The sequence below is a fragment of the Hylobates moloch genome, unplaced genomic scaffold, assembly GCF_009828535.3.
Source record: "Hylobates moloch isolate HMO894 unplaced genomic scaffold, HMol_V3 SCAFFOLD_8, whole genome shotgun sequence".
NCBI classification, from domain to species: Eukaryota; Metazoa; Chordata; class Mammalia; order Primates; family Hylobatidae; genus Hylobates; species Hylobates moloch.
Window position 1 is genome coordinate 67,915,609 of NW_026652283.1, and position 12,736 is coordinate 67,928,344.

At 40.5% G+C, this 12,736-nt stretch overlaps 1 protein-coding gene across 1 annotated transcript in view; it reads left to right on the forward strand.

Moving 5' to 3' along the window:
- TMCO1 (transmembrane and coiled-coil domains 1) overlaps window positions 1–12,736 on the forward strand; it is a 41,420-nt gene that overhangs the window by 12,633 nt on the left and 16,051 nt on the right. Inside the window, exons 5-6 of the mRNA XM_032161110.2 lie at window positions 2,283–2,329; window positions 4,330–4,397. Of these exons, the coding sequence (XP_032017001.2) occupies window positions 2,283–2,329; window positions 4,330–4,397 (115 nt within the window). The remainder of the gene's footprint in view (window positions 1–2,282; window positions 2,330–4,329; window positions 4,398–12,736) is intronic.

A 12,736-nucleotide genomic window follows, 5' to 3' on the forward strand; every position in this document is an offset into this window, starting at 1 on the left:
ATTTCCCTCTGATAAGAAGAAAAATTAATTTACTTTTGGTATATGAATTTTATATGGTTTGTTTTGTTGCATTTCAAATAAAGAAGTCATAAGGGGCTTATTTGAAGGATACATGTGATGAGAAACTCAGGCAAAGCTGAACTAAGTGGTTACAGGAAGGCAGGAACCATGGTATAGCAAGTCCTGCAAGCAGAGCAAGTCTTGAGAAAAAGCCGGACAGGGATCTTCACTGTAAAACTTCACTAATTTTTTTGGCATTCAGCTTTTGCCTTCACCTAACCTTCCCTGTGTCCTTCCCCACCCCCAACCCCTTAGGAATATCTGCTCCAGATGTTTGTGTCCTGGGGTTCTAGCTCAGTATTTTCATAGTGTCATCTATAGACTACCTACATCAATATTGCTTGAGATACTTGTGAAAAATGAAGGGTGCCAAGTATTACTCCCAGACTTTACTGAATCAGGATCTCTGGATGTGGGACTCAGGAGTCTACTTTTTTCTTTTTTTTTTTTTAGACAAGTTGCCCATATAATTCTTAGGCAAATTAAAGTTTCAGAGCCAGTACCATATTATAACTTTTCTATTTCTGTTCCCATAGTTAATTGATTTATTTTCCCAAAATTTTCTAGCATAAATTCCTGAGAGAGGAATCTAATTGGCCCAGCTGATCTTTTTATGTCATAGGTCATGGGAGAGCCTATGGTTTGGCTGCCTCTTGGGTCAGCAGTAGTAGGACAGAGGGTGTTATAAATCTTCATGAGGCTAACCCTTCACCAAGATATGGTGCCAGTCAGATGTCCCCAGAAGGTGGATGGGAAAGGGAGAGCAGACATTCTGAAGCTTGTCTGAGTGGGCTAAGTATCTCTTTTCTTTTTTTGTCTTTTTTGTTTGTTTGTTTTTGTTTTTGAGGCAAGGTTACCCTCTGTCAGCCCAGGCTGAAGTATATGGCATGTTCATGGCTCACCACAACCCCAACCCCTCTTGCCTCAGCCTCCTTGAATAGCTCAGACTACAGGCATATACCACCATGCCTGGCTAATTTTTAAGATTTTTGTAGAGATGGGGTCTCTCTGTGTTGCCCTTGAACTCCTGGACTCAAGCAATCCTCCTACCTCAGCCTCCCAAAGAGCTGGGATTACAGGTGTGGGCTACCACACCTGGCCTCTTTTCTTCATGACTTGGATTTAAATATGAGAGGAAATTTTTTGAAATTTAATATATTTGGGGTCCTGAATTTATACACTCATTCTAGGCCTTTTTCTATGTTATTTGGATTGGCTGAAGGTCTACTGACTGTGGTCAGAATGGATGTCATCATTGCTACTAGTTTATTCCAATAGCCACAAGAAATGTAGCCTCCATTTTTGGAGTATTCCTTTTCTGAATTTTAATTTTCCCTTTTGCTAGTCACCTTGGAAAAGAAATCATTCTAAATATAAATGTATCTTCTGCATATTTCCAGATTATTCTCTCCATGAAATTTTGTCAAATTTCATAGATGTTGTATTCTAAAAGTTCACTACTTAGAGAATGCGTAGTTTTTTGTTTTTGTTTTTGTTTTCAGACAGAGTCTCACCCTGTCGCCCAGGCTGGAGCACAGTGACGCGTTCATGGCCCACTGCAGCCTCAAACTCCTGGGCTCAAGTAATCCTCCCACTGTAGCCTCCCAAGTAGCTGGGACTACAGGGGCACACCATCATGGTTGGCTAATTTGTAAATTTTTTGTAGAGACAGGGTCTTGCTATGTTGCCCAGGATGGTCTTGAACTCCTGGCCTCAAGTGATCTTCTCACCTCAGCCTCCCAAAGTGCTGGGATTGCCCAGCTAGAACCTGAATTTTAAGTTCATCCTATCAACTGGCTTATAATTTTAGACTATATGCCATTTTAGAGAAATTGAAAAAAGGGAGAAAATTTAAGAGAAGGATAACTAATTTGAGACATTTAAGTACAATCATTATGTTATACTTACAGATTAACTGATTGGCAATTCCCTTTGGTGTAACATAAGCATATATATATTAATGTACAGAGTTAAGACATTTAATACCAGAGGTAATTTCAAAAAAACGCTGAAGATTTATTTATTTAAATTGAAATATTTTGGTGCTCTGCTGCATTTGAATCTCCTGAGTACAAAATGTGTACTATCCCAGGTGTTTTCATCATCTTATTAAATGATATTGAGATAGAGTGCTTTTGTAATCACCAATCAGTGACAGTTTATTTAACAGCTGCTTTGTGCTTAGCATTGTATGTATTAACCATCTCATTAATTCTTTGCAGAGAGACAAGAAGAGAAACTGAAGAATAATAACAGAGATCTATCAATGGTAAGAGACCTAACTATAACTTCATGGTTAACCACATAATGTTTTTAGCAAAAGACTGATTTGCATCAAGTGCATTGCACTCACCTTTTCAGAAATTTATCACCTGCGAAGGCTATAAATAATATCATGGGTGTTCCTGGACCAAATGGAAGTGAAAATATGCTCCTGCTCTTAAACTTCATTTTAATACTATAAATAGCTTTTTTAGGCTGTCTCAGAGGTCATAATTTGTCCTCTTCACACAGTTCTTAGTTCCCTCTTATGTTTTCAAATGAAGTAGTTTATTTTCTTTTTCTTCCCTATGTTAATGCTGAATCTTTGGTTTTATGGTGATGTGTGTAATCCCAATATAGGAGTTGGAACATTATAAATGGCTTTTATTACTGTCTTGTGTTCTTTTTTCTTTTTTAGAGACAGGATCTTGCTTTGTCACCCAGGCTGGAATGCAGTAGCACGATCAGAGCTCACTGCCACTATGAATTCTTGGGCTCTAGGGACCCTCCTGTCTCAGCCTCCCAAGTAGCTGGGACTACAGGAGTACACCACGCCCGGCTAATTTTTAAGTTTTTTTTGTAGAGATGAGGTCTTGCTATCTTGCCCACACTGATCTTGAATTCCTGGGCTCAAGTGATGGATCCTCCAGCCCCAGCCACCCAGAGTGTTGGGATTATAGGCGTGAGCCACTGCACCCTGCCGAGTCTTTGTGTTTTTTTTTTTTGAGACAGAGTCGTGCTCTATTACCAAGGTTGGAGTGCAGTGGCTCTATCTTGACGGATTGCAACCTCTGCCACCTGGGCTTGTGCGCTCCTCCTACCTCAGCCTCCCAAGTAGCTGGGATTACAGGCGTGTGTCACCATACCTGGCTTGTTATTGTATTTTTTGTAGAGATGGGGTCTTGCTATGTTGCCCAGGCTGGTCTTGAACTCCTGAGCTCAAGCCATCCACCTGCTTCGGCCTCCCAAAATGCTGGGATTACAGGTGTGAGCTACCGTGCCTGGCTCTTTTGTTCTTTCAGAGACCTTTTGTTCTCAGTATCTGGCATACCATGAAGTATAAGGAAAAGTGATTTCACTACCAATTTCCTCATTATTTATTAAGAGTAGGCTTTATTTGAGCATATCTTCCTAAAGCATAGATAGGCTAATTATATAGCTTGATTAATTTTTCACTTAACTTCTATATATTTAACACAGGACACCTGAACTGTGCAATAGTTCTCTTTTACTTACTGAGAGACCTTTTGCCAGTACTTATTAACTCATTGGCCAGAATTGGGCCACAGTCACCCCAATATTCTTCCTTACTGGGTGGCAAGAAGAGGAATTGGAGGTGAAGGGCGGGTTACCCAACATACAGCTATAGCTTTTTGCTAAGGAGTACTTTTTTTTTTTGAGACGGAGTCTCACTCTGTCGCCTGGGGCAGGAGTGCAGTGGCACAATCTCGGCTCACTGCAACCTCCGCCTCTCGGATTCAAGTGATTTTCCTGCCTCAGCCTCCCGAGTAGCTGGGATTACAGGCACCCGCCGCTACGCCTGGCTAATTTTTTGTATTTTTAGTAGAGATGGGGTTTCACCATGTTGGCCAGGCTAGTCTTGAAGTGCTAAGGAGATTTTTTTAAAAAATGACATGAGGCTGGGCACGGTGGCTCATGCCTGTAATCCCAGCACTTTGGGAGGCCAAGGCGGGCGGATCACAAGGTCAGGGGATTGAGACCATCCTGGCTAACACTGTGAAACCCCATCTCTACAAAAAATCAGCCAGGCGTGGTGGCGGGTGCCTGTAGTCCCAGCTACTCGGGAGGCTGAGGCAAGGGAATGGCGTGAACCCTGGGGGACGGAGCTTGCAGTGAGCCGAGATTGCACCACTGCACTCCAGCCTAGGAGACAGAGCAAGACTCCGCCTCAAAAAACAAAAAAAATGACATGAAACCAAAACTTTTGAGATACGCTTTAGATGTGTTTTTTTAGTGTAAAATGACAATTTGTTTGTCTCATTACAGGTTCGAATGAAATCCATGTTTGCGATTGGCTTTTGTTTTACTGCCCTAATGGGAATGTTCAATTCCATGTGAGTGTCCTTTTATAAGCTTTTGACTAATAACTATTACTCTATATTCGTATGTATGCTAGCATGAACTTTTTGGGTAATATTTTATTTCGACATAATTTCAAACTTAAAGAAAAGTTGCAAGAATAGTATATCCATTACCTACATTCACAATTGTTAATGTTTTGCTTCACTTCTTTTTTTTCTTTTTCTCCCTTTTCTCTATTATATGTGTGCTCATCCATACATTATTTATGTATTTTTCTTAATCATTTGAGAGTATGTTGTAGGCTGTAGGCCCCATTTCCCATAACTACTTCTCTATATATTTCCTAAGGACATTTTCTTATATAACTTCAAAACAATTATCAAAATCAAGGGAATTTTTGTTTTTTGGGTCTTTTTTTTTTTTTTTTTTTGAGACGGGGTCTTGCTCTGTCACCTGGGCTGGAGTGCAGTGGTGCAATCTTGGCTCACTGCAACCTCTGTCTTCCTGCATTCAAGCGATTCTCCTATCTCAGCCTCCCGAGTAGCTGGTACTACAGGCATGCACCACCATGCCCAGCTAATTTTTGTATTTTTAGTAGAGACAGAGTTTTGCCATGTTGATCAGGCTGGTCTCAGACTCCTAACCTCAGGTGATTCACCTGCCTGGACTCCCAAAGTGCTGGGATTACAGGCGTGAGCCACCGCGCCCAGCCAGAATTAAATTTTTATAAAATACAATTACACAATAACCTTTTTACCCTTTTAATATTGAGGGTGTTTTATGTGTAAGACATAGGCTTAGGCATTATGGGTTCTTTATAGAGAATTTAATATGTTCCCTCTGTTTTTCAGTTGCTTACTAACATGCTGCTTCAAAATGAAAATAGTCATAAAAAGATCTTTTCCCTCTTAAAATAGAGTCTTAATAACTATAATCTTGTTTAATGATAAGGTAAATTACTGTTGTCTAAACCAGCATATAGCAGACCAGAGTAATTACGGAACTGAGTTTGACAGAAAATATCCAACGATGATAGTAATTTATTATCTTTTTGTTGTTGTTGTTCAGGACAGAGTCTCGCTCTGTCACCCAGGCTGGAGTGCAGTGGCGCGATCTCAGCTCACTGCAACCTCTGCCTCCTGGGTTCAAGCGATTCTCCTGCCTCAGCCTCCCGAGTAGCTGGGACTACAGGTGTGCGCCACCATGCCTGGCTACTTTTTGTATTTTTGGTAGAGACGGGTTTCACCATGTTGGCCAGGCTGGTCTCAAATTCCTGACCTCAAGTGATCTCCCACCCAGGCCTCCCAAAGTGCTGAGATTACAGGTGTGAGCCACCACGCCTGGCCCAGGCTCATTTTTAAACAGTTTTTTGTAGAGACGAGGTCTCACTATATTGCCCAGGCTGAATATAAACTTTAATACAGAAGAATGGTTGTTTTGTAACCTGCTATAATTTTGTCCACACAAAAATCTGTGGGCAATTTTTAAAACATGATATATGTATTAATTTCTGTAACTTACTCTTTTTTGAAATGTCTTTATAATGTTCCATTGAATGGATGTACTTTTTTTTTTTTTTTTTGAAGCAGAGTTTTGCTCTTTTTGCCCAGGCTGGAGTGCAATGGCCCAGTCTCAACTCACTGCTATCTCCGCCTCCTGGGTTGAAGCCATTCTCCTGCCTCAGCTTCCTGAGTAGCTGGGATTGCAGGTGCGCACCAGCACGCCCAGCTAATTTTTTGTATTTTTAGTAGAGATGCGGTTTCACCATGTTGGCCAGGCTGGTCTCAAACTCATGACCTCAGATGATTTGCCCGCCTCGGCCTCCCAAAGTGCTGGGATTACAGGTGTGAGCCATTGTGCCTGGCCAGGATGTATGTACTCTGTTAACTAATTTTTTATTAATCATCATATAGAATTTTTAGATAGTATGTATACCAGTGTATACTTATTATTCCCTTAGGGTATATCCTAGTATTTCTTGAGTTAAACTTTGGTATATGTTGCTCCTTAGAGAGATTTTATTAATTTATATCTTTAGATTATTGCCATCAGTACTTGTGAATGGATGTTTCTCCTTATACTTATCATCACTGGAAATTATGATATATCTGCTTAATATTTGCCAATTGAATAGTTGAAAAATAATATTTCTTTCAAATTTTTTCATTTTTTTGAATAACTTGTGTGAGATTTAACATCTTTTCATATACTATGTTTTTCCAGTTTTAAGTTCCTAGTTCATTCCCTCCACTTGCTCCCTGCCTTCTTTTTTTTGCTGTTTATTTTTTATGTTTTTATTTACAACAGTTTTTTACATATAGAGGCTATTAAACTCTTTTTTTGGAAAATATTTTTTGTTGTTAAGGCTGTTACTCTTTTCCATTATGTAAGTAATGCGTTCCTCATATCAGATTATAGAAAAAAAATTTTCCTGTTTTTTTCTATTTTCTTATTTATTTATTTAGAGACACATTTTTACTCCGTTACCCAGGCCAGAGTGCAGTGGTGCAGTCATTGCCCACTGCAGCCTTGAACTCCTGGGCCCCAGTGATCCCCACCTCTGGCCTCCCAGAGTGTTGGGGTTACAGGCATGAGCCACTGCACCTAGCCTACTTGTTATATTTAAATATTTGTTTCGTCTACAATTTATTTTGGTATTTTGTTTCCAATTTTACTAAGTTTTTAACCATTGTCAGTATCACATAGTTGAATAAATCATCTTTTCCCTGATGATTTGAAACGACTTGTTTGTTATGTATCAGTAGCTTCCCAAAACTTAGGCAGTGGATCTTAACCAGGAGTGTGCATCAGAATCATATATGGGGAAAAAAATCATATATGGAGTTTTACAAAATAATTTTCTTATATGAGTAATATATAAAACTTATTTCTAAAAAATTCAAACACTTATATAGAATAAAAAGTGAAAGTGAACCCAAATAGATTGAAAACTTAGATCCACACAAAAACCTGTACACAGATGTTTATAGCAGTTTTATTCATAATTGCCAGAAGTTGGAAGGAATCAAGATGTCTTTTCGGTAGGTGAAAGGATAAACAAACTGTGGTACAACTAGACAATGAAATATTATTCAGTGCTAAAAAGAAGTGAGCTAGTAAGCCATGAAAAGACATGGAGAAGTCTTAAATGCATAATTTTAAGTTAATAAGCTCTTCCAAAAAGGCTATACACTGTACGATTCCTGCTGTATGAAAAAGGCAAAACTATGGAGACAGTAAAAAGATGAATGGTTGCCAGGAGTTAGGAGGAAGGCAAGGATGGCTAGGCAGAGAACAGAGGATTCTTTAGGGCAATGAGATTATTCTTTATGATACTATAATGGTGGATAACATGTTATTATATATTTGTCCAAACCCATAGAATGTACAACACCAAGAATGAACCCTAATGTCAACCATGGACTTTGAAACTCACTTGGAACCAATTGTGTTCCCTGTGAAAGCAGCACTCTCATCCATATGTTTTAGTGGTACTCAATTCTAATCACCAGGAATTCAAACCTTTTTTGTTTCCCTTCCTCTCCCTCTTTTCACTAGACATTACTCCATATCTGTCCTTTCCCAAATTTAATGATATGTACTGGATTAAATCTGACCCTTTCAACCTTCTCTTCCTCTCAGTTAACAGCCCATGTTTTCTGTCTGTGCAGTCATCCATTCATCCCTCCCTCCTCTCTTCTCATTCATCCTAGCACCAGCTCCCATCCTAGTTTCAATGATTATTTCCTTTTTTCTCCTTCGCTATTACTTTTTGCTTGGTATCACAATAGCCTGCTTTCACTCCCTCAGGTGTCTCCTCTCTATCCAACATTGTTAAGTTAGCCATCCTCAGAAGCCTGTTACTCATTGCCTAATAACATTATCTGCTACTGATTAAGCAGTAACCTATGTTGGGGACTGTACTGAACTCTTTATATATGTTACTCTTTTACTGTTTTTTGTTTTTTGAAATGGGGTCTTGCTGTGTCACCCAGGCTGAAGTGCAGTGGTGTGATCTGGGCTCACTGTAACCTCCACCTCCCGGGTTCAAGTGATTCTCCTGCCTCAGCTTCCCGAGTTGCTGAGATTACAGGGACTCGCCCCTACACCGAGCTGATTTTTGTATTTTTACTAGACATGGGGTTTCACCATGTTGGCAAGGCTGGTCTTGAATTCCTGACCTCAGGTGATCCACCTGCCTCGGCCTCCCAAAGTGCTGGTATTACAGGTGTGAGCCACCACGCCCTGCCTTCCCTTTTACTTTTAACAGTCTTCTAAGATAAGAATTCTAATCTTTTACAGCTGAGGACATGAGACTCTAAGTTACTTAACTTGCTCAAGGTCTCCAAGCTAGTAAATGTTGAGCTGGGGTTTAACCCTGTCTGTCAGACTCTAAAGTCCACACTTATCACCATGCAACCCTTACTACTGATTTTAGTCCGACTCCTTACCCTGGCTCTCATGACATTCCATGCTTTGGCCCCAGCCTGTTTTTCAAACTAGTTTCTTTTTTTTTTTTTTTCTGAGACGGAGTCTCGCTCTGTCGCCCGGGCTGGAGTGCAGTGGCGCGATCTCGGCTCACTGCAAGCTCTGCCTCCCGGGTTCACGCCATTCTCCTGCCTCAGCCTCCGGAGTAGCTGGGACTACAGGCGCCCGCCACCACGCCCAGCTAATTTTTTGTATTTTTAGTAGAGACGGGGTTTCACCATGGTCTCGATCTCCTGACCTCGTGATCCGCCCGCCTTGGCCTCCCAAAGTGCTGGGATTACAGGCGTGAGCCACCGCGCCCGGCCCAAACTAGTTTCTTATCATTGCCTGCTACCTACTCTGTTTTAACTGTATTGTTCACTGTTCCTGGGGCACTTATTCTTTCAAATGAATTTTAGAATCAATCAATTGTCAGCTTCCTTTAAAATAATCCCTTCTGAGTTTTTTCTGAAATTTTATTAAATTTGTGCATTAATTTTGAGGTATTAAATACCTTTATAATTTTTAGTATTCCCATCCAGAAACATGGTATTTCTGCCAAGTCTATTTTATATACTTTCTGTAGTTCCTTCCCAAATAAGTATAAGTAATATTTCATATTTTCTAGTTTGCTACTACTGTATATAAGTAGGTTATCAATTTTTTTTTTTTGAGACAAAGTCTCACTCTGTTCTCTGTTGCCCAGGCTAGAGTGCAGTGGCACGATCTTGGCTCATTGCAGCCTCTACCTCCCGGGTTCAAGTGATTCTCCTGCCTCATCCTCCCGAGTAGTTGGGATTACAGGCATGCGTCACTACGCCTGGCTTATTTTTGTATTTTTAGTAGAGATGGGGTTTCACCATGTTTGCCAGGCTAGTCTTGAGCTCCTGACCTCAAGTGATCCACCTACCTCAGCCTCCCAAAGCTGGGATTACAGGCGTTAGCCACCATGCCCAGCAGGTTATCAATTTTTGTGATTTTATTTTCTAATTGGACATCTTCCTGAACTCCCATAGCTTTTAATTTGATTCTCTAGCTTTCTAGATAGATAATCATATGATCAGACAAATAATATTGTCATCTTTTCCAAATTCTCTTTTCCCTCCCTCCCTTTCTCTCCATCGCTGTTCTCTAGTTCTATTGTGCAATGAATTAGAACAACCAGAAGAGGGTTAAATACTTGAAGGTAAAATACCAACAATACTGCAGTAAAGATGGGAACAAGATGAAGAGAATGCCCATATCACTGCTATGATATTTATGAAATTTTTAAAGAATGGAGGTTTTCAAAGCTATATGCAAGCATATGTGATACGTTATCCCTAATAGAGTTAATAATATAATAAGCACTTATCAAATATTTGGTGATTAAGTTATTAGACCTTGGACCAGTATTGAAATGCCAGATTATTTTTGCAGTTCATCAACATAAAATACTAGATGCTGTGTGTGTGTGTGTGTGTGTGTGTGTGTGTGTGTGAGATATAGGTCTTCCAAGCTATAGAAGTCAAAGAAGTCAAGTAGAGTATCTTCAAGGAGGAAAATTATATGAAAGTTTCATTATAATCAAGTTTCTTATAAAAGGATATGTTGGCAGGAAAGAAGGCTATTTTTTTTTTTTTTTGAGATGGAGTCTAGCTGTGTCGCCCAGGCTGGAGTGCAGTGGCACAATCTCGGCTCACTACAACCTCTGCCTCCCGCATTCAAGCAATTCTTCTGCCTCAGCCTCCCAAGTAGCTGGGACTACAGGCACGCACCACCACACCTGGCTAATTTTCTTATCATTGCCTACTACCTACTCTGTTTTGTATTGTTAGTACGGAGGGGGTTCCACCATATTGGCCAGGCTGGTTTCGAACTCCTGACCTCGTGATCCACCCACCTCAGCCTCCCAAAGTGCTGGGATTACAGGCGTGAGCCACCGTTCCCGGCCTTATTTTTTTGTTTTTATGTATATTATTTTCAGCAACTTTCTTATTCAGAACACTGGCAAACAATAGCTTTTTATTTGCTTGTTTTGTTTTCCCAAACTAGTGGAGGTTCGCATAATACATTTTACCAATATTAGTGCTGTATTCATGTTTTTGTTCTGGTCTTTGTACCCTGTACATTTAAAAAAATACTGTGTCTTAGATTGCCAGCACCTAGAAGTTAAAGGCTGTATATCTATTTTTATAAACTGGCATATGAAATTAAAAGTCTAATACATGTTTTGATTATATTGAACAAAAGTTATTCAGTCTTTAACATAATTTCTCCAAGTTTAACTTTGATCATCTGTTTTTGAGACCAGATCTTGCTCTGTCACCCAGGCTGGAGTACAGTGGTGTTGATCACTATTCACTGCAGCCTCAACCTGCTGGGCTCAAGTGATCCCCCCACCTCAGCCTCCTGAGTAGCTGGGACTATAGACATGCACCACAACAGCTGGCTAATTTTTTTTTTTTTGGTAGTGATAGGATTTCGCCATGTTGCCCAGGCTGGTCTTGAACTCATGGCTTCAAGTGATCCTCCCACCTCGGCCTCTCAGAGTGCTGGGATTATGAGACATGAGCCACCACGCCTGGCCAAGACAATAAGGGATACTAAAAGATTGTGTAAGCCAGGAGTGGTGGCTCATTCCTATAATCCCAGCAATTTGGGAGGCTGAGGCAGGAAGATCACTTGAAGCCAGGAGTTTGAGACCTGCCTGAGCAACATAGGAAGACCACAGCTCTACAGAAAAAAAAAAAAAAAAAATTAGCCAGGCATGGTGATATACCTCTGTAATCTCACCTTCCTGGGAGGCTGAGGCAGGAGGATTCTTTGAGCCCAGGAGGTCAAGGCTACAGTGAGCCATGATTGCACCACTGCATTCCAGCCTGAATGACAGAGCGAGACCCTGTGTGAAACAAACAAAAATAATATCCCTTACACTCTTAAAATTTGTTAACAGCTGGCAGATGCTTTAAGGAAAAAAATCTAAGGTTAGACTAAGAAGGGAAGGACTTGAACTCCCAGATTGCCAGAAAAAGAACTAGATATAGCTACTTACTTCTCTTTGTTCTTTTTGGCATCTCTTCCTGAATCATTTACATAAAGTTGAAATAACAGGATTTTAGAATTGAAAGAGATTTTTTTTTTTCTTTGAGACGGAGTTTTGCTCTTGTTGCCCAGGATAGAGTGCAATGGCACGATCTTGGCTCACCACAACCTCTGCCTCCCAGGTTCAAGTGATTCTCCTGCCTCAGCCTCCCGAGTAGCTGCAATTACAGGCATGCGCCACCATGCCCGGCTAATTTTGTATTTTTAGTAGAGACAGGGTTTCTCCTTGTTGGTCAGCTGGTCTCGAACTCCTGACTTCAGGTGATCCGCCTGCCTCGGCCTCCCAAAGTGCTGGAATTACAGGTGTGAGCCACCGCGCTCAGCCTGAAAGAGATCTTAAAAGTCATTTAACACATAACTTCTCTCCTAATACAGAAATCACTAATGTCTTTAGCAGATAATTTATCATCCTTTATTTCCAACAATGAGGAGCTTAGTGGTTTCTGAGATAACTAGTACTTTTATTGAGTAGTTTTTAGAGTTTGAAAATAATTCCTTTTACTGGGCCAAAATATGCTTCCCTATATCTTGTGAGCAGTGGTCCTGCCCTGTGGAGTCACAGAGTAAGTGCACTTAAAGAAATAATCCACCTATTGTAAATCATCTCTCTCTTTGCACCTTCCTTCTTCTCTTCCCAATTTTTTTCTTTGTTATGCTAGACACCAATTTCTGTTCCTTGTAACAAGCTTCTATTCCTGTAGCACTTTGGGAGGCTGAGGCGGGCGGTTCATGAGGTCAAGACATTGAGACCATCAAGGCCAACATCGTGAAACCCTGTCTGTACTAAAAATACAAAAATTAGCTGGGTGTGGTGGTGCAC